The sequence below is a fragment of the Mesoplodon bidens genome (genome assembly GCF_964165515.1).
Source record: "Mesoplodon bidens genome assembly, chromosome: 2".
Lineage (NCBI taxonomy): Eukaryota > Metazoa > Chordata > Mammalia > Artiodactyla > Ziphiidae > Mesoplodon > Mesoplodon bidens.
The window spans coordinates 51,945,733-51,968,145 of NC_138177.1; the positions used below are offsets into that span (position 1 = coordinate 51,945,733).

At 50.6% G+C, this 22,413-nt stretch overlaps 1 protein-coding gene across 1 annotated transcript in view; it reads right to left on the reverse strand.

Annotated features, from left to right (window-relative positions):
* PLXNA2 (plexin A2) overlaps positions 1 to 22,413 on the reverse strand; it is a 219,390-nt gene that overhangs the window by 173,546 nt on the left and 23,431 nt on the right. The window contains exons 2-3 of the mRNA XM_081224648.1: positions 18,859 to 20,126; positions 13,470 to 13,652 (exon numbers count right to left, since the gene is read on the reverse strand). Coding sequence (XP_081080774.1) covers positions 13,470 to 13,652; positions 18,859 to 20,046 — 1,371 coding nt within the window. The 5' untranslated portion in view covers positions 20,047 to 20,126. The remainder of the gene's footprint in view (positions 1 to 13,469; positions 13,653 to 18,858; positions 20,127 to 22,413) is intronic.

Below are 22,413 nucleotides of genomic sequence, written 5' to 3' on the forward strand. Positions count from 1 at the left end.
TGTTTATGGCCTGGGACAGGCTGCCTACAAATAGGTCCCCAAAGAGTGGGGAAATGCAGGCACCTGCCATTCTTTGAAGCTCTTTCCAGAAATGAAAAGGACAGTCATAAAATGTGGCATGCGGGAGAGGAGGTGGGGTGGGGGTGACATGCATCATAAAAAGCGTAATGGACTAATGCTAATACACAGACTGGCTGCAGCCCAGGGGTGTCTGCTGGGTTCAGACATAAATATTGGGGAGGCACCAAGGAGACAGATTTTTTTTATTTCTTTGATTTGATGGGGAGAGGTTGGGCATATTTTTTCCTCTATTTCTCTGACTGTGGCCATTCCTCTGGCAAGACCACCAATCTGTTTGAGACTGAAGCCACTCAGTGTTTTATGGCTTCCAGAGCAGTTAGACTCTTGGAAAGACTGGAGGTGCAGAAGCATTTGTGGGTGCATCACATTGCCTCACAGGGCCAGTCCACTTGGGGGTTTTGTTGGCATCATCCAAGATCTTGCAAGTGACAAGAGATCAGAATGGGGTGAGTGTAACCGTGCTGGATGTATGCTTGAATGCATGTATGAGTAACTAGGTACCTGCCCAACATCAGGCAAATTTTGAAAATTAAAGGGACTGATTTATGTCCTCGGCTTCGCGGGAACCAAAAGAACAGCAACCCCAGCAATAACCCAACATGAATCTCCATCCCCTCTTAACTTCAGGCATGAAGAGTAAAACAGCTGTTTGTTAACTAGTGGCAAATTTAGGTACTTCAAGACTGAACCAAGCACACTGTTTTCGAGGGTTTTCTACATTCTCTGGCTAATGTTGGCCATTGGCCCACTGCTGTCTATCCACACACTTGTCTTGAAGTATGCCCATACATAGAAAGGGTAAATGTACAGTGGAGGTATGGGCAGAAGGCAGAAGCGAGTAAGACTCCTGTATGAAAAGGGCCTCCCTTCCAGGTGAGGCTACGGTGCCCTTGCCCTTTTCTTCTTACGTTGAAGCACTCAGCGCCTAGGAGTTGTGCTCAAGCTCTGGGCCCTGAACTCAAGGACGGATTCAGTCCACCATAGAACCCTGGGCTACTTGAGAATAAAGAGAAACAGGAGAAATTGTGGTGCCTATGGTGGGGTGAGAAGCCCCGGTTCAGCCTTTCAGTGTGTGTGTGAGAAAAAGACCGAAGGCGTTTGGAATTCATGTTGCAGTTCACCATTTGTTTGGAAGAGTTAATTTGCCATGTGCTGTCCCCGAGAAGAGGTGGGAACTAAAGCGGCAGTCTTCCGAACGCCGTGGGTACCGAGGGCTAGAGCCTTTTGTCCTCTGCATCTGGGTATATGTGAGAGGAGAAAGAGAAAAGGGGAGTGAGGAATCTTATTAGGTGTGGAAGGCCCATGATAAGCAGTTGAGAGACTTCTTTAACCTCATGATAACCCTTATGAAGTAGATACTATTATTCCTGTTTTAAAGATGAGAACCCTCAAATCTGAGTTTCCAAGAGGTTACATAGCTTAGCTAAGATCACTAACTTAATACATAGTAGGGTTAGGACTTGAACTCAAACCACTGTCTTCTCACAATGACATAAAAATACGAAAGGAAAAAAAATCAATAAATGATGATTTGGAGGAAAAATTATTTTCAGTCTGACAGTCAAAAGAGCAGGGACAAGTGCATCTCTTATGCCAAGTGGTGCATATTATTCCCAGTGATAAGGGGGGGGGGTGTCACCACGTGTGCTATTGTTAGAAAAGGATTAGAGGACCCTTGTGTGCATGATGACGTGTGATTACTCAGAGGGTGAGTGGGGCATTGAGTCACCAGCGCTGACCTGGGTGCCTGATGATAATAAATGACTGGGCTCCCCAGTAAATAAATATGCTGCAGATTTACCTGGGAAAGCACCTCATCCTGAGAGAGAGCTCATCCTTTCCCACCAGGTGTAGCCGTGGGCCCTTTTATGTGTGAGGTTAACCGGCGCTCTCTGGATGGGGACCCTTGGAATCAGTTGTGAGTGGGGGTCTTGCCCAATCATCTACCTAAAAATGAGGCCCATTGGGCCTATCGATAGAGGTTTGGTTCAGCCCCTTCCAACCAAGCTTGGGGCATACCAAGACGTTCCTCTTCCCTCAGTTGGCTCATAGCCACCTGAAAGTCTGAGAAAGGAATCACCAGAGTACCTAGTCTTTTAGCCTAAGGTTGAAGTTAGACTTAAAGAAGACCTTCCTGACTCCGAGCTGTCGGACCCTGGACCATAAGCAACCAAATTGGCTCTGGAATATCCTTTCCTAAAGATTTCAAAGAGAGGGAGAGATACCTAATTGCTGCCCACAGCTCTGGGCAAGGGGGAACCTTCCCTCCAGCCTCACCTTTGCTTGCTGATATTTTAGTAAAGGCCCAATACAAATATAGAATGTATAATTTTCACATCATTCTTGGCAAATCCCAGGTGCGCCCCATTAGCAGAGTTCCAAGGATGCCATTTTCTATCAAGAAAAAGATATGCCGCATCGTAGTGCTTAGCTAAGGGCCCTATTAATAGCGATCCTAATTATATGGCTGCAAATTTAATTCATAGCAATGATTAGTGTCAGAATCAAAGGCATCAGGCATCAATATTGATGGAATTGCATAAGCTCCATAAACAAGAGAACAAGCATTCGGGCCCATCCCCCCAGCAGTGGTTTGCTGTTAACTATTACATTAAATGTCTCTTCCAATTTTGCCAGATCAAAATGAGTCCATTTCTCAGTGTCCTCCTCCCCCACCCGAAACCTTTGCCCGGCCGGCTCTGAATGGGTATGCCTGGCACACAAAAGATCCCAGACAGCGTCTTTGAAGGAAAGCCCGGGGCCTCCAAGGGATGCACGGGTGATGGGCCCAGGCCCCACGCTTTACACGGCAGCTCTTGGCCTTGTCAGTAACACTCCTTTGTCTCCCCTTCAGAAAGCTCACAGCAAACAATGATGCCTGGAGAAAGGGGAGTCAGCTGGGGACTGTGTGTGGCACAAAGGCTGCCACTCCATCCATTGTGGCCTGGGCTGAGATGGGTGGGAAGGGGAGGAGGAGGCCTGAGGGGAGTGACACAAGGCAGCGTGTGCCGAGGTGACAGCTGCCACGTCCCGGTTTTCCAGGGGATCTTGGCTGGAAAAAGTGCGAAGTTAGTCCTTCCACTCTCCTCTCCTGCATCTTCTTGCAGCTCTCTGTAGGGCAGGTGGTGGGTTAGAGAGGGACCAACAGAATCTTAGAGAAGGGCGATAGAGTGCTCAAAGTTAGTGGTTCACAAAGCCCAGGTCTGGAGTCAGGGAGACCTAGATTCCAATCCCAGCTCTCCAATTAGTAGCAATGTGACTCGGCAAGTTACCTAACTTTGTTGAGCCTCAGTTTGCTCATATGGAAAATGGATGTAATATTAATCCTTACCTTACAAAGGTATTGTGAGGTTTAACTAAAAAAATACGTAGCTCAGGGCTTAGCACATAGTGAGTGTCTAAGTTACAATAGGCCCACTCCCTGCAAAACAAACAAACAAACAAATAAAGCAGCATGCCTAGAAAAAGGACTCATATGTAAAACTTGAGGTTCCCAATTCAGTGTCCTTCTGACTTGTCAGAACTTCTTATCCCCAAGGCAAGCATTTTGTGGGTAAGCAGGCCTCCTTGCTGGCCAGGCTCTAGAAAGATCCTCAAGTCACATACAGTGAGGGCTCAGCGATGCTGGGCACCCCAGTGCAAGGCTGTATGGCCAGGCCTGGGATAGGAAGTTCAGCTAGACTCTTGCCCTGGAGAGAACGATCCCCAGACTAATTTTAGGTTCTGCTTAGGGAATGCTTGCATGCTAGGGAAAGGCAGGGGTCAGCCTGAGGTTTTGTGCAGAGGGAACGTTCTTCCATATGATACAGAGAGAAGGGCCCCAAAAGTAAAGTCTAAAAACCTGGATTTTATCTTGCTTCTGTTGCTAAGGACCTGGGTGATTTTGTGCAGATCACTTAACCTTTCTAGGCCTCAGCTGTCTTATCCACAAAATAGAACAATAAACATCTCACCTGCCCAAAGTCTGTTGGCTGGACTAGTTTTCTGAGGGCCTTTCCAGTTATAAAATCAGGGGAACATTCCTGACCTTGTGTGATGGAATCCACCTTCCCCCTGGGGTGTGGGACTGACCCCTTTGCAGGGTCCAGACTCCATGGCCTCTCCTCCTTCCTTGGCTGCACTCTCATCCACCCCTGAACACAGAAGTGTGAGAATCCTGATTTGCTACTAAAGGCTGTTGATACTATTGCCCCTTCCAGGTTAGGTGGGGACGCCCACCTGGTGTCAGTAGCCTTTGAAATCCAGTGAGGTTTTGGAGGGTGATGGCTGATTGGGACAATCCCAGAGGCACCAGCTCCTCAACTTGTGCCCCATCCTGAAGCCTAGAAACCTTTCTGGAGGCTGAGGCCAGGAGAGGGACAGAATCCCAGGGAGAAACTTCAAGGACAGAACCTCAGGGTGACCTTGCATCTCCACATATGTCCTGCTTCTCTGGACAGAAGGACACATGATAACAGGAAGGAAAGAGCAGTTCAAGGAGCTGCAAGCTTTTAGCTTCATCATTGTTGGACTATACAGGTGACTGAGGTGTGTGCTGAACCATCTCCACATGAAACATTTGTAGCTCTGATTCCAATCTTCCCTTGATTTACCCTGTGACCCTAAGCAATCCATAATAATCCATAATCTCTGTGAATTTCAGTATCACCATCTGCCACGGAGCAGAGAAATATCTCAATCCTTCCTGTTTATCCTAAAATGCTATGGGATTAGGGAGCTAATGGAAACCAAGGGAATCAGGGTCCTTAGAAAAGGATGGTAATGGTATAGGAGTGGTGGTAGTAACACTAGTAGAATCGCACTTACAGTAATAATGGTAATAGCAGCAATAGCTGCCACTTATTAAGCATTTGCGACACACTGGGCTCTATATTAGGTACTTCATATCCCCCAAGTCTGACATGCATAGCAATCTCGCAAGGTAGCATCAGTGGACCAGCTGATGACACTAAGGTCTGCCCAAGATCACACAGTTCATTGAAGGTGGAGTTGTGTAGCCCTAGGACATCATGGTTGGCTTGGGAACATGCAAAGGGCAGAGACTGGCCCCGTTTTAGTTAATTCTGCAAAGCCATAAGAGCCGAACCACCGCTTCCCCCAGCCCGGCCCTGAGGAGGGGTCAGTACCTATTGTTTGGTGATGTGGGACTCGGAAGGCTCTCACTGGTGACTAATGCAGCTGGATGCCGGTGTCCAGCAGGATTAGATTAGTTCGGCCCAGCTGGTCTAGTCTTCTAAGTATTTTTTTTCCCATGACACAGGGCTGGGGGCAAGGGGCAGGATTCTCTTCCTCCATCTGACCTTGCAAATGTGTCACTAAAAAAGAGGCTGATCTGGCAGCTCCATCCCCCCAGGGAGCCAGAGAAGAAGCGGGCTTCGGGGGACGCCTCAAAGATGTTGGTAATAATAATGGAAAGCACTTCAGTTGCCAAGCACCATAGTAAGAACTTTTCATACATGATTTCACTTAGTCCTTCCAACAACTATGCAAAGTGTTTATTACTACCCATTCCACAGAAGGAAAAAATTGAGGCTCACAAGTTAAGTAACAATAGTAGTGATATTTAAATGCATATAAGCTCAGCACCCCACTTTACATAAATGATTTCATTATGCTCTATTTTTTTCATTAGCACTTATTATCTTCTAAATAGACTGTATATTGTGAATTCTCATTATTTTCTTCCCACATTAGGGTATAATCTTCACTAGGGCAGGCGATGTTGACAGTTTTGTTTACTACTGTATACCGAGCAGACGGCGCATAGTAGGTATTCAATACATTTTCGTTCAAGAATGAATGATTTCATTTAATCCTCATTACAATCTCATGCGGCAGGTATTATAACTGTCTTCATTTTACACATGAGGAAACTGAAGCTCAGAGGTCACACAGCTAATAGGCTGGAGTCAGAACTGCATCCTGTAAGCTCATATGCTCTTCGCTATGCAAACAGGTTCCTACCTGAAGACAAGAGGACAGCACCAGCTGATCTTTGGAGGTCCTGTCCAACCACAAGATATATGTCCATGCTCTGTATCCACAAGCAGGCCAGGCTCAATGACCTAAAAGGATGTGCATCTATGTGGTCTATATTTTCCTAAAGATGACCGCTCTGTAAACATTAGCACCTTGGCTTCTTAAACATTCTACAGAGCCTATTTGGGTCACCTGGATTCTGTGAGCTTGAATCATTACGCTTGTGCTTCACCTGCCCTGAGATAAAGCCCCGAGCTCCAAAGGGCTCCCTCTTGGAGTGCAAAGCACCATGCCGAGTACACAGCCTGACTCCTCACACAGGGATTATCCAAGACTGAAGCACACAGGAGCCACACAAAAGGTGCAAAAAATAAATGCATCTTTAGTTTCTCCCTTTCAGAATGACTCTGGGAGACCAGGGGCTCTTCCCTGGGGTCAGCTGGGGCTCTGGATAGAAACCCATACCCTCTCTCTCCACCTGTCATGGTCAAGCAGGGGGATGTGGTGGTCAGGGGAGGGGGTTTCGAAGGATTCTGTAAATATGCCCCCTTCCCTGTGCCAACCAAATGCTGCCTTTCCCAGGTTCCAGAAGACCAGTTCTTGGGACCCAAGAGGCCTATAAAACAACAAAACAAACAGCGAGTTTGGCGGCAGGAGCCTGGGCAGGGAGCCAAAGTCATTACTAGGGATGTGGTGGTGAGTTCTGAGCCACCAGCCCACCTCCTCTGCACAGGCTCTTGGGTAGGGGGAGAGGGCACCTGCTGCCCACTACCCCAGCCCCCAGAGCTGCTGAGATGCGTCAGGGACACAGAGCATTAGCTCAGCGGTCACAGGTTCCCAAGAAATCCGCTAGGTCTCCTAGAATGAGACCCGCAGCCCTGGCTGTTTACTCAATCCAGGGTTCACAATGAGAGACGAGTGAATCATTTCCACTCCAAGGAATGAGTGGCTATTGTTCAGTGGTGTTGGCACGGCGAGAAAGGTATGTTTCTCAGCTTTTCATCCAACTTGGCTTTCCGTCCGCCAAGACAACTCCACCCCACAAGGAAGCCAAGTAGCAGGTTAGGAACTTCCGTGCATGTTTTGGGAGGAAGTATAAATGCCAATGTCAATTTTGCCAATGGATTGGCCATGTAACCTTGGACAAGGTATTTCATTTAACATCCCGGTGGCTCAGTTTTCCACATCTGTAAAATGGACTGGAGATGCAGGGAACCACCGCCATACTTAGCTGAAGTATTTGTGGAGGATGGAAAGGACCGTGGAAAGATATCTCATAAATCATCAGTGTTATCAAGTAACGGAGCAATAACCCCAGGGCCTGGGAGAGTTAATACTTTGGTGCTCCCAGTGGATTCTTTCCAGTGTCTAAGCTGCTACTGCGAGGAGCTCACAGTTTTCCTGGCCTGGCTCAGTAAATCGTTCGTGAGCTTACAAAGAGAAGAATAAGAATGGGAAGGGACGTCGGCAGGGTTTCCTGTGAGCTGTGGACTGGAGACCTTGGGTTGGTATGTCCCATAGGGAAAGGCAGAAAGGATTTTCCACAAGCATTTCACAGGCATTTTGGTGGCTGCCTTAGCTAATGGGAAAGAAGGTGGTGGCAAAAGAGGCCCCGGCCCTCCCCAGACCTTGAAAAGGCTAAGCCTCTGTGGATTTGCAAAAATGTCCAGGAGTCCGATACTCCTGGCGGGGGTGGCAGGGAAGGGGTTGCCTGGGCCTCTGTACCTGCCTCCCGGCTGAAGGCAAAACTGCCTCTGATGCAGGTGAGGCAGATAGCGGGCCATGCTCTCCTGGGATCTACGGGCAACAGTGTAAACGCGGCTCCCTCCTCCCAGCTTGGTCAGCATTGCTGAGAGCACTACCCCACCCTCTTCCAAACACTGTTAACCAGAAAACAGGCTCTTTTCCTGTCACAGCAGTTCTCTTGTTTCCTAGACCCCCATCCCACGGCCACCCTCCAACCCTCCCCCTCCCCTGCAGACCTATCCACCACATCCTAACTTCCTTCCTTTGCAAACCAGCCACGTCAACAGGAGTCACTCTTGGTGTCTGGTTCTCTGCCAACGTGTGCAACTGAGGTCTCTGGCCTGGAGGAGGTACATTTGAGATACATTTCATGAGCAACTGATGTGTGAGAGACACTGGATCTGGCTGTGGGGATGGGTGACATATATGGAAAAGAGGGCCCTTGTCCTCCAGGACCTGTGAATCTCAAGAGAAGTGGACACGTTATTCAGCAGCTGCTCCCGCACCAGATGCTATTGGAGCAAAGCGGCAGGGGGTCTGAGGAGGGCGCTAGTCACAGTGCTGGAAGGGGCGAGGTGAGGGACATGTCACCAGGCCTTGAGCATCAGGAGAGGCTTCCGGTGGCAGGGCTGCGGGAGAGAACGGAGAGCCAGCACCTCCTGCTGCTGTGAGGCCCTGGGGTCGAGGGGCCAGAGGAGGCCTGAAGAAATGGGAAGCCAGGGCTGAGGCAGCGGTTTTAGCAGCTGCAAACGGAGGGGAGGAACCAATGGGACTTTGTCCCAAATCCTAGAGAGTCCTGCTTCCCGGTCCCAGTGTCTTCTGCCCTCTCAGCTCGGCTCCTTCCCACGCCCCACGACCTGCCTCCTGGACCCCTCCCTTCAACCTGGGAAGTCGTGTTAAATGAGTCTGTAGTCCCTGTTGCCACTACTCTTCCTCGTGTGCTTTGGTATTAGCTCCGGGCATCTCTTATGTGGACTCCCACCGCCTGCCCTTGGCCAGGAGGGATGTCGGCACGATCAGCCGTGCCCAGCCCCAGGAGGCCCTGCTTTCCCTCCCCTGCCTCTTGCCCCAGGCCTGCCTGCCCTCATCCTCTGGGTCCTGCCTTGCCCTGTCTGGGCCAAGCACCTCCCCGCTGACCCTCAGGGGCTTTTTGCTACACACCCAGGGCCAGCGTGAACCCGGCCCCGTGACTTCAAAGCCCACCCCCAAGGGGGCCTTGGCCTTCCCCCTCTCTGCACCCCTTCTCTGCCCTCCCTTGTCTCCCACCCCTACTGAGGGAGTCAGAGAAATAGGGGCAGCCTAAGTGGGAAGGTCATGTGCCTGGTGCAGGTGCCTCTCCACAGCTTCCCTGATCGGTGCCCACCCAGTCTCTGCTTCAGTATTTCCACTGACTGGGAGCTCATTCCCTCTTGAGTCAACTCTTTCCGTTATGAGACATTTTGGCTGCAAGAAGCTTCTTCCTCCTATTAAGTGGAAAACTATTTTACCGGAACTCCTACCTGTTGGCCCTCTTCTGCCCTCTGGGGCCACACTGAATAAGTTTAATTCATCTTGCACAGCTTAGTGGAGAAGCATGATTTCGAAACCAGACGATCAAGGTTCAAACCCTGGCTCTGCCATTTACTTGTCATGTGGCTCTTGGACGCATTTCTTTACCTTTTCTGGCCTCTATTTCCTCATCAGTAAAATGGAGGTGATAATAGCACCTACCCCATCGCCGTTGTATAGAGATTAGTTAGTAGATATAAAGCTCTTAGAATATCACCTGACACATGATAAGTGCTCAGTAAATCACAGTCTGTGAAGAAAGCTGGTTCGTCTCCTCCTTTCCTCTTCTTCCCTTGGGTTAACATCCTTTTAAAAGTATTCTCCCTAGAGCATGGCTCCCACATCCTTGCAGCCCTTGTTGACCTGGTTGGCTTAAGCCCTCTTACAATGTTATCTCCCGTGGGAAGTGGAGCCTCCACTTTTCATGACCTTCTGTTAGTGTGGTAAAGACTAATTAACTTTGCCATCAGTGGATCACACAGTTGGCTCACAAGGTCAGCGAAAGTCCCAAGATCCTTTTCACTTGATCCTCTAGGGCTTGAGCCTCACAGTACTCTACGCCTTGGATTCCACTTCGCCAAGTCCTCCAGGCCCCTCTGTGCACTCTAGACCTTGCTGGCACGTGCTTTGTATCTTCTCAGTGCCGCACCCAAGGTCTAGAGGGCCCTTCTCTCCCATCCCCAACTCATCACTTTGTCTGTCTCATTCAGTCTCAGAGCAAATCCTAGTAAGCTTCCTCCTCCATGAAGCCCTCCAGGTTAATCACACCGTGGCAGCTGATTTCTCTGGAATTGTTCCATCCCTGTGGTGAATCCTGGCCTGTCTTCTTATCACCTCTGAGGCACTGGCCCTTAGTCTAGGCAAGTGTTACACCTCTTGGTTCTGAGATCTCGTCCTTATTCTGCCTGTTCCCTATGCATGTTTGTGGCTCAGAAGGCAGTGGCCTCGTCTGCACTGTCCTCTGCCCGGAGAGCAGAGGGCAGGTATGAGCAAGTATGTGACACAGCACAGAACAACACCTCGTGGTCCTGCCACTTCTAGGGAGTCTCTGCTTCCTGTAATCGTCCCCACTCGGGGACATCCTGTCCTATGGGCTGCCATGGACAGAGGCTGCATAGTCTGACAGATGCCTGGTTAGGCAGGGAAGAAGTGAGTGGTTCTGACGCACCCTGCTTCCCTCCCCTCTCCAAACTCTTGGCTAGTTGTTTTTTTTTTTTTTTTTTCCTTCCTGTGTTGAAAGAGCTATGCAGCCTGGACCATGGCAGGGTTTCCTGGGGACATTCCATAAATTCCTCATGGGCCGTTTCTCTGGGTAAATGGGAGACCAGTGGGAGCCCGGCTTTAGTATCAGGTGCCTCAAAGGCATGTGGGTGGAAAGGAAGGGTGAGTCGCCCAGAGGAGAAGGAGGGGTATTATGAGCTCATAGAAACAACTAAAGAACATCGAAGTGAAGAGTGAGAAGGAGCAGACAACTGCAGGTCGGAACAAGCTGTGGGCAGCCATGCCCCAAGCCTTGCCCTTGAGCCCTCTGACTTGCCTCCCTAGCAACTTGTCTGCTGGGGTTCCAACAGGGCTAAGCGAACTTGGCTACCTTGAGTGTGTGGCTTGAAAAGAGAAATATGGGAAGGTCAGTCCAGGGCCCTTTGAGCCTGGCTGGGTGGTTCTTCCTTTATTCAGCCCTCATCCATCCATTCGGCAAACATTAATTCCCTAACTCAGATCCAGGGCTGAAGAGAATGGAGGCCCTAGCCCCTGGCTGAACCCTGCAGCAAGCCTGAACCCGAAGGCTGTTCTCAGCCTCCACCCCCGGGGTTCCGTGGCTGCTTCTTTAAGTAAAACAGGTGTCAACTTGGATGTTAGGACAAGAGGCAACTTGTCCTCATCTCTAAGCTTGGACAAGTCACTTTTCTTCTCTGGGCCTCAATTTTCCCGTCAAATAACACTGGTATTGGGCTAGATGGTCTCTAAGGCTCCTTAGAGAATGGTTTTATTTTTCGAGACAGTTTTGAGGCCCATCCCAGGTGGGAACACTTGGTGAAAGGATGAGGCAGAAAGGAGGAAATAAATATGAACAAGGCATGACCCCTGCCTTTAACAGAACTTTCAAGAGAATAAAGGGGACAGAATCACAGGAATGATCCAGAACAGTGACTGAAGGTGCAGGAAGGATAGGAGAAAATGCTGAGCAACAGCTTAGTTGTGGCTCCTGCTGGCCTTACAGAGCCTTTGGGCAATTGAGAAACAGGTGGTATTTATGGGCAGATGAGTCAGCTCCAGGAGCTCCTCTGGGAGTATGTTTATACCCTAGGGCATATGGCTTGACAAGGAGAGTTCAGGATGGATTTCAACTCCCATAGGGCCCTCGGCCCAAAGTCCCTGGGCAAGTCACAATCTATCCAGCTGTACAGATAAACCTGCAGGAAAGTAGTCAGCCTCAGGGGTCCAAGTTGAACCTTGTCTTGATAGAATATACCACTTTTTTTTTTTTTTTTTTTTTGCGGTACGCGGGCCTCTCACTGTTGGGGCCTCTCCCGTTGCGGAGCATAGGCTCCGGATGTGCCGGCTCAGCGGCCATGGCTCACGGGCCCAGCCGCTCCGTGGCACGTGGGATCTTCCCGGACCGGGGCACGAACCCGCGTCCCCTGCATCGGCAGGCGGACTCTCAACCACCGCGCCACCAGGGAAGCCCCAGAATATACCACTTTTTAAAAATTGAAGTAGAGTCGACTTACAATGTTGCGTCAGTTTCAGGTGTACAGCAAAGTGATTCAGTTTTAAATATATATATATCCTATTTCAGACTCTTTTCTAGAGTACACCACTTTTAAATCTTAGTGGAATCTCAGAAGGCCAGCTCCTTCCCTCTCCACTTCTGGGAAGGCAAACGCCGGGACCACACTCATCCTCACTCTCCTGTACCTGAAACCAAGCCAGGGCCCACAGTCCCAGGCCAAGTGGAGGGCACAGGACAGGTACAGGTAGGCACCTCTCCACAGAGTGAGGAAGGGGTTAAAGGGCTTTGGTATCATGAGAAAGAAGGCGTCTCCACATCAACCCAGACCAGTTCTTCTCACCTCCTTTGGCAGCAACTCAGAACAAGCAGAACACGGAAATTCTTCCTCAGGCTCCTTCCCTGCCAGCCTCTTTCTACATTCCCCAACAACATCTCTCCTGAGGCTCTAACTGGATTCGGAGCAAAGAGCCACAGGACTGATGTCAACATCAAAGGGTGAGATGTGGTGAGGTCTGGCCTGTGCCTTGATCCACAGGTGCTGGGACTGGGGAAAGGTGGCAGGAGGGTGAGCTTGGGAAAAAGGGCTCAGCAGGGACTGGGAAGAACGTGGCTGCGGTCATCCCACATAATAAACCAGACTGTGCTCCGTCTCTACACCTTAAGCTCTAGACGAGCAGGTACAAGCTGCCGGCTTCAGCCCGCCGCAGAGGACGCTTCCCGTGCTGCCAGCCCCAGACGGCCCGTGCCCTCCCATGGGCAGAGGTGCTCAGAGCAGCCACAGGATAAGATGCCTACTTCCTCCTGTCAGCTCAGGTCTTGGGGGTGAGGGAGGAGGGGCGGGGAAGAGACTGCGATCGCAGGAAGAGGAAAGACAGGAGAATGGCCCCTTATCCTGGCACCATATACCATCCCAGAGAGGCACCACCCTCAGCTGAGAAGTGAGACCCATACTGTGCTTCAAGCAGATGCTCTGGACTCAACAAAGACTTTTGATCAGTACAATCACCTCTACAGACTATGGGGAGGGATTTGTGATGTGGGTGATTCATAATATAGATAATCAAAAAATCAGTTCTACTTGATTTGGAGATTTTTTTCTTTTTTCGTCCTCTAGACAGATGCACCTTCCTAATTGCTTGGAGTTTGGTCAAAATATTGAAATATGTTTACATTACCAAGACACTCACTGACCAGTGGGTAGAGGAAGCAGCTAGAAGATAAGCCACAAATGAACCCCTACCAACCCTCCCCACTCTCACTGTTCCTGCCCCAAGAAAGCTGAGTTGCCTCTAGTTATACCTCCATCAACAGCAACCTTCCAGAAGAGGCTCTCAGCCGAGGGGCTGAACAACATTGGGGCGTCCAGGCTCCAGACTCTTACCTTTTTCAGCTTGCCGTTCTTTGTGCCCACAAACACCACGCTGTAGCCATTGTAAACATAGGACGCCACCGAGGTCATGCGGTCCCGGGTGGTGGTGTACAGGGTCAGGCCCTCCACTGGAATTGAGCCACCAAGTGGCTGGTTGATGTCCAGTCCACAGAAGTTGTCATCGATGGGCACCGGCTGGAGAGAAGGGGAGGGACCTGGGGTGAGTAGCAGCGGAGGCAGGGCTGAGTTGATCCACACCAGCCCACCCGCCGTGGCCACCAGCCCCAGGACACCAGGCCTCAGAGAAGCTCAGGCATGGAGTTCAGGGGCCTAACACATACTGCACACACAAACATCTCACGGCTGACCCATGAACCCCGCACTGACTCCTGTGAAACCAAACAGCTTTCTTCTCCCTCTCCTGCGATCACCCACTCACTTTTCTGCCAAGACAACCAGCGACAGTTTGCAAAGCTGGTTGCTCAAACTCATTTCCTGGTCAAACTCATTCCAAATTACATGTCCCTGTGGACCATGCCATTTGTGGTGGTCTTTCTATTTAGACAGTGGAGATTCAGTCTAGAGGCAACATCACAGGATTCCTACCAGCCTGGTGGCGTTCCTTATTTGTTTCCTGGACTGCAAAGGCCTGCCTTTGGGCATAAGGAATTTTCAGTCATTCCATTATTCACCACATCCCATACTGGGGATAGATTAAAAAGGGTTATCTTAATATTGAACAGTGCCTTATACTCTGGAAAAGTTACTTCATCTACATGAATCTCAGTTTCTTCAGGTGTCATACTACCTGCCCACCTTTGTGAGAGAATAACTGGGGAGAAAAGGAAATAACGCATGCAAAGAGATTTGTTAAGTTGTACAACGATTTTCATCATTGTCCGTTAGAGTTCTTCAATGATGTTTGGGTAGATTCTGGGGGAGATGGCCTTCTTGTTAGCAGCCTTTTGCAGGGAGTGGGGGTATGCTTGTATAAAGAATATCTGTCATTGGATAAAAAGTTAAAAAAAAATTAGTCTCTTCTCTGTCAGAAGAGACTAGGGCACCTTGAAAGGACATTGCACCTTGCACCTTGAGCAAGTGGAAAAATAGCTGGACAGAAAGAATTCCAGTCTCTGCTCTTCTATGTGGCTATGTGAACTTTGATCAGTAACAGCCTCTTTGGGGACTGTTAAATTGATTATTTCTAAGATCTCATTCAGTTAAAAAAAAAAAAAAGACTGCATGCTTCCTGAGGACAGGGGCTGCGAGGGGGCTGCATTCTCTGCACACTGTCTAGCCTGGGGCTGGGCTATGACGCATCCTCCGAAACATCCCAGTTGATTGCACAACAGGGAATCCTGTGGGCAAAGGTTGCAGACTCTGGGCCAGAAAGAGCCCTGAGCCCTGTGGCAGCTGTTCCTCCTGGGTCTGCAAAGGCATCCTCGAGGAGGAAGGAAGTGACGGTCATGGGGAGCACAGAAAGCATCACGGAGAGACCTGTTCCCATCACCCTTCTCCTCTCACACACACCAGGAAAGAGCAGGCTGATGTGTCATTCCCTGACAGCTTCATTTCCTTGGAAGAACTGATTTATAAGCTAAATGTGATTTTTTGGGGTAAACCAGGGACTTCTCTTCCATTCCCTGTTCAAATCCAAAGAGAACAGAGGCTCATGTCTTGTGATTCCTTGGTGTTTTGTAGAGAGCTACTGCTCCTACAGCTGAGTGGTGGTGCTACCCGTGTGTGTGTGTGTGTGTGTGTGTGTGTGTGTTTATTCTTAGGAAAGAAAACTAACTTTTGGGTTAAGGATGACCTTGAACTCTGGATTATATGGCACTCCACACGGCAGAAGGGATAAGCTTCTCAGGAAGGGAGTAAGCAATGGTATAATAAAGCCAGCTTATGAGGAATGTCTGTACATCTATCTCTGCATTCAGTGACATCACACTGGTGGCTTGAAATTATCCATGGTGGGAGTATTTACACCACGGAAATTGGCAAATACTTCTAATCAAGATCCTCCCACCCCAATCCCTTCCCTACTACTACCATTGCCTGCATACAGCCATCCATTTACGATTCACCAGTACATCCCTGGAGCCAATGATGGAAATTTCAGGCTCCCTAGAAAGGTAGGTCAGAGGAATCAGCTACCACTTTTTACATTTTCTACTTCTCTTTCTCATCCCTACACCAGAGGCACAAGTGTCCTGATAAAGAATCGGGAAATCTAGATTGTAGTCCTGTCTCTACCACTAGCCAGCTCTGTTATCTTGATATACCACATACCCACTTTGAGTCTGAATGCTCTCATCTGTAAAGGAAAAGGATTAGGCCAGGTAATCGTCAAGCTGCCTTTCAGCTCTGAAAGTTCTTGATTTCATGGCTTCAGTTTCTTTCCCACTCTCTCCAGGGACCGCTAAGGTTGCAGAGCCTGGGCTCAGTCATAACCCAAGCCAGCTTCTGAGAAATGATGACAGAAGCCAAAAACTTGCCAGTGATTTTGAATTTCTCTACATCCCTCCTGACTCTAGAATCGCCAGACTGTGACGGAAACGGTTTGTTCTGAGCCTAAGCCCCTGGGATTGGCTGGCATTTCCTTCTCTCGTCTCTAAATTGTCAGATATTCCCAAACACCTGCTGCCCCTTTACTTTTGCTCTGAAAGGGAGAGCCTGGTGTATGGCTTTCCTTAGAAGCAGCACGGCTAAATGCAAAGAGTTTGGACTCAGGGGTCATATGGGCTAAACTGAATTCGAATCCCTGCTGTGTCATTTATGGTTGTACGGGTGCAACCAATGTACTTAGTTTTTGTGAGTCTTGGTTTTTCCATCTGTCAAATGGGGGATGATAATCCTTGCTTTATAGGGTCATATTGAGGATCAAGTGAGATAACCCTTAAATTGCCCAGCACAGCCTTTAGGACCATAGCTGCTCTTCAATGAGTGATGCTCCCCTTCCTCATTTCTCTTCTGGTAACAGAGCTCAAATCCTTCATCTGAGAGTTCCATGTTAGTCCAGAGATCACGTTAAAATTAAGTCCCGGGACGTCAGCTACCCTCCCTCCTCCTTAACGCCCTCTGAGGCCACCTAAACGTCTCTGGGTCCCCAGGTCTGGGACTCCTTAGGTTATAAGGATTTTAAGGGGCCCCTCCTGTTGCAGCCCCACCTCCACCTCCACTATCAAGGCTGCAGCAGAAGAGTGATGATGAAGGGAGGGGGTGGTGAGTGAGGGGTTGTTCTCTCTGAGGTCCTGATCTCACCTGCTGTCAATCACCTCTCTCCCAGTGCCTTTGCTGCCCTTTGGTTACTAGCCCGGGCTTGTCTCTCTGCAAGCCAATGGAGCCCCACAAGGGTGTCGGCTCTTCCTCTTCCCTCTGGCTCAGCAGCAGGCAGGAATCAGCAGTTTCCTTCTGACAAGGCCCCCTCTGGGCAGTGGGAACCAGGCTGGACTCTGCAAGGAGTTAACCCTTGCATTTCCTCTCCACTTCTCTTGATTGGCTGGGGCCATAGGTTAGAGAATTTCAGGACTGTAAAGAACTTTGGAGAATATCTAGCTCAACCTCCTCATTTTATAAAGGTAAAATAACAGCAAATAACTGGTTCTTTAATAATTCATATTAATAATTATAGCGGTCATTTATTGCACGCTTATTATGGGCCAGGTATTGTGCTCATACGTACTTGTTCCATTTGATCCTCATAATAACCATAAAAAGAGATGACTATTAGTCCTATTTTAAAAATGAAAAAAAATACAGCTCAGATCAGGTACATAACTTGCCTAAAGTCACACAGTTTTAAGTGGTAGGACTGATTTTTAAATACAAATCTGTTGGAATTCCAAGCCTATGGCCTTAACTACTATCCTATTGTACCAAGCGACTGACAGTAGGAACAGAAGCATACCCTAGGCATGATTTGTTTTTTGCTTTAAGAAGAGGTTTTTGGTCCCAGTAGCAGACACCCTCCATCTAGGGTGCTCAGAAGGCAGCCGTGTGGGTCACTTGGTCTCAGATTGTTCCCCAGGCTGCCGATCCAGTGTCCACAGCACTCTGCACAGAAATCTATCTTAGCACGTGTCACATGCATAACAGTTAACTAATAATGCTCAACCTAACACGCCAGGCATGGTGTTAACCTTGCCACGTACTATCTGATCATCCAATGCGGTAGGCATTATGATTCCCATTTCACAGGTGATAATGGAGAGATATTAAGTTACTCCTGAAGCCAGGATGTAGCGCAGATAGAATTTGAACTCTGAATCCCAAACTCTTAGGTACTATATTACACTGCCAGCTATTTTTTCTTTCACTCTTTCTCCCATTAGATTATGAGATATCTGAAAGTTGTGATCGTGTCTTTTTATGTTTGCATCCCCAGCTGGGCATTTGGGAGATCTTCAATACCTTCTTGTTAAGTGGATGGCTGGAGGGAGGGATGAATGGATGGATAGAGGGATGGGTAGATGGATGGAGTGATGGATGGATGGATGAATGGGTGGATCATGGTAACCACCTAGATGGCAGCATCTTGACACTCTGACAGGACAGTGCTTGCCACTGACTTTCTTGTCTCTGCCATCCTCAGGCCTGGACCCCAAGCTCCCTTTCTTCTCCTTTTTCCCCTCTGCCCAATTCTTTTTCCCCAGTTTTCAAATTATCAGTCAAGCCCAACTCCCTTCTCTCTCCTCCAGCTTACATATCTACCTGCCTACTTTACCCCTTCACTTGGCTGTACAGTGGCCTACAGGGCCCTGTATGTACAGGATCTGGTGCGTGTTACCTCTGACTGGCTCATCTCCAACCACTCTTTCTGCCACATGCTTGGGTCCAGCTGTAGTGGCCTCCTCGCTCTTCTTCACACACTCCAGGCATGCCCTGCGTTCTCTGCAAGAGCTACTCCCTCCCTCTCTCTGGAATGCTTTCCCAGATACCTGCATAGCTTACTTTCCTCATTCTTTGCTCAAATGCTGCTTTCTCAATGGACCAATCCTCGTGGGTACTGCCTCTCCCCACTTCTGTGCTTTATTCTTCCCTACAGCAGTTGTCACCCTTTGAGAGACTACATATTTTATGCATTAATTTGTCTTGCCTCACGAATGAAAGCTCCATGAAGGCAAGTAACTGTGTTGTATGGTTCACCTCTGAAGCCCGTGGTGCTTACAACAGTGGCCGGTGGTGTAGAGGCCCTTGATTATACATCGGGAATGACTCCGCGGATCAACAGACATGCCTCAAGTGTCTGGTATCATCAGACTCTGTATTATGGGGACCACCTGGTAACGTGAGCCTGAGCACCTCTCTCATTTCAGGCCGTGGTGGTCTGCGGGCAGGGTGTGCAAAGGGGTGTGCAATGCCAGATGCCGCATCAGGGGTAGAGCAGGTGGGCCCTCCTTACCGCCTTGGTGCACTGCACGTCCTTCCCCAGCAGCCAGTTGAGCTCCAGGTTGCCCTCGCCCTGGTAGCAGGACTGCAAGCGCTCTTTGATCTGCAAGTTGATGGCCCGGATGGGGAAGGCACAGAGGGCGGAGTCATCCGGCGGGTGGTGATACTGCTTCTGCCCTTTGGAGAAGATGGCGAAGAGCACGTCGTCCTGGCTGCTGATGTTGAAGGCCTGGGCCAGCGAGTCCCCGGGCTTGGCGAGGTAAGCAGCCTGCAGGAGGCGATATTCCACCCCGGCCCGCGTGCAGCCGAAGGGCAGGGACACGTAGGAGTGGAACTTGGGGTCGTCTTTGCAGAGCCTCACAATGCGCGAGGTGTAGAAGAGGTCTCCGGCCGAGTTGATGGCCACGCCCTCGGGGGTCTCAGGCTGGACGGTGAGGAAGTAGACGAAGCCCCCGCTGGCGAAGCCGTAGATGTAGAAGATGTCGAAGTGGGCGACCAGGGCCAGGGTGTCGGAAGGGATCTTGATGAGTGAGGAGACGAAGTCGCTGTGGAGCTCGTAGTCGAGCATGGCGGAGGACTCGGGGTCGCGGGGCAGCTTGCGGCTGGACAGGGTGGGAAAATAGTCCTGCTTGCCGTCCACAGCGGTGCCGATGAAGAGCTTGCCGTCCTCGCCCTCGGAGCGCACGATCACCCCGTACATCGTCCCCGTCTTGTTGACACTGGACAGGTAGTGCTCCTTCTTGTGGGACGGCTCCACCAGGATGAAGAGGTCGTCCAGCCGCAGCAGCTTGCAGACCCCCTGGTACAGGCTGCCGCAGGCCAGCAGCCGGTTCTCGGAGTAGTCGATGATGAGCAGCTTGTTGACGTTGTTGGTGAGCGTGAGCACCTCGCTGCAGGGCTGAACGATGAGCGGCGGGTAGCAGGACTTGTTGTCCTCCTCCGGCCCCGTCTTGTGAGCCACCTGGATGGTCAGGTTGCCTGTCAGCTTGTACACGCGGTTGATGGCCCCCACGTACACTGCCCCCGTCCCGCGGTGCACCGTCAAATGGTTGAAGGTCCAGTCCCGGTTCTCGGAGTGGAAGGTGCTGAACTGGGGCATGCCGGCCGCCGGGGGTGCCAGCAGCACGCAGACGGCGGAGAGCAGGACCACAGGCCAGCCGTCCACCTCTGCAGCCCGCGGCCAGGGCCTCCTCTGTTCCATTCTGAGCCGGGCGGGGACTAGGAGACAGAGCCTGTGAGCGCTCGCGTACTCCGCCTTCCTGGCTTGGCCCTTACATGGTTCTGGAAAACACAAGGCAGAGGGGTCAGATGGAAAATAACTCCCTGGAGGAGTGAACTGGGCTGCTTGACCCAGGTCCCCGTGCCGACTAGCTCTGTGAGCCTCTTTCTTCTGTATTTCAGTTTTTTTCTATTTTTAACATACTTTCTCCCTCTTCGGGATGTTCAGGGAATCCTATTATCTATTTTGGTCTCCAGCCTTTACGATGTAAAATGCATTTTTTAATAACTTTACAAAGCATCTCTATTTCTGTCCTCTCAGACATCGTTTTTATCTCTCCGAGAGGTTAAACGGCTGAGTTCACCCAGCCAGTTGATCCTGGTGTCGGAACTAAAGCCAGACTTCCCCACCCAGTCGCTGGGTCTGTCTTCCTGCTCTCTCCCAGTCCAGTGGAAATCTCTCCTGTCTTGTGAAAGCTGGTTAGCAAGGCCCTCTCCCAGGCTCTCCCAGGCAGCTATTCCGAGTCTGATATCACAAAAAAATTCCTTCTTATTTCAGACTTCCAGCCCCTCGCACTGCTGGCTTCCTTACACTTTCACGCTCTGTCCCCTGTAGGGAAGGAGGGGAGCTGGTCATCCTGAATCACAGTGCCTCTCACTGCCCCTCGGCCTCGTCCTCTCTAGAAAGGAGAATCCCTGATCATTAGCGGTTAAAACTTGTTCGGAGTGTGAGGTGGGACTGGGATCCCCACAGGTGCTGTTCAGGAGCCTGCAGAGCCCCAGGGAGAAGGGCGGACAACCCCCTCCACCCCTCCTCCTTGGGACAGGAGGGCATCCGCCACTGCCTCCCCAGTAAGTGGGGTGCCAGGTCCTGGGGAACTTGCTTCCACTTCTGCTTCTCTGCAGGTGGAGCACAGGGGGAGTTGGCCTCCTTACTCACGGGGACTGGCTGGCTGAGTCCAGTCTCAGCCACATGGGCAAGGGTTCCGGGTTTGGGAGATGTGGAGAGGAGCAAAGGGAGGCAAGTTGAAGGTCAGGCTCATTGTAGCCACTGCTGGGGCCTTGTGGTTGTTTAAGGCTCCGTGTGGCCGACCTCAGGCTGCCTGCCCCAGCCTCATCAGTCCCCTGCCCTGACTTCCTTCCTCCCTCTCTGCCCTCCCAAGCCCCAGGCTCCAGGGCTTTTCCTCCTTATTCCAAGGAAGCTGCCCAGAGGGGCAAGGTGGTGTTCCTGCGACAGCTTCTCTAGACTCCTAGGCAGAGGGTAGAGAGTGGAGCCTGTCCCATCACTCTGCCAGCGCTGCTCCTGACTTCTATGGAGAGGGAGGGACAGCGGTGGCAGTGGCGGCAGCAGGGGGCAGCAGGCTGTCTAGCAGAGAGATCTTTCCTGCAGCTGGATGGAGGGTCTGACAACTCCCTCGGACAAGTCCAGATAGAACTCTGGGCGATGAGGCAGCAGGAGTGGAAACACTCAAGCCGAGGATTAAGAATGAGCTCCAAGGGGGCCTAGGAGAGTCCTGTGTCCCTTCGCCCCCAACCTGGCTAGACTGGGTAGGAATTAAAACAGATGCCATCTGCAGGATCCACATGGCTTTGGCTCTGTGTCTTTAGAAACTCTCCCTCGTCCTCCTCAACTGTGCCTCCCATGCCTGACAGCCACCATGGTGCCAGAGGGAGGCCCCACCTGACGGCTCTCCTCCAACCGGGCTCCACCGGGCTCTCCCTGGCTCTCTCTCTCTTCTGGTGTGACTCGTCAGGCCCCGGGCTTCCTTGGAAAGAGGGAGGCGACAGCGGCAGGAGGCCCAGGCTGACCTCAGCGACTCTGACCCAGCCCTTCCGGCCCCACGTGCTCACCGGCAAAGTCTCCCAGCAGACAGAGCTTTCGGTTTGAAAATCGGAGGTTATTTTTAGCTATGTCCTGGGGCCAGTAGCAGGACGTGAATTCCTCAAGAGGAGCTGTGGAAAGGAAATAACAGAATCCTCATGTTCTCCAGCTGGACAGGGAACGGCAGGAGGCCGGGCTGTACGTGCCCCTGTCTCTGGGTAGGAGAGCTCCTTTGCCTACAGGTGGAGGGCTGTGCGTCCCCGAGGAGCCGTGAGGATTATAATCATCACCATGATGCGCTTGGGCTGTGCCTTTTAGACAGTGCTCTGTGAGACACGCTGGCATCGAGTCTGTGGGCAGTGCACCCCGCCTCCCCCAGAACGTACATGCACATACATGCTTAGCCCATGGCTGGAGGGAAAAGGTCCCAGTAGAAGAGGTGACACCAAAGGACACGATTGTGAGGTTAAGATCAACTATCTCACCTCCCTGCCCGATATCCTCCAGAGACACAGTTTGAATAAACAG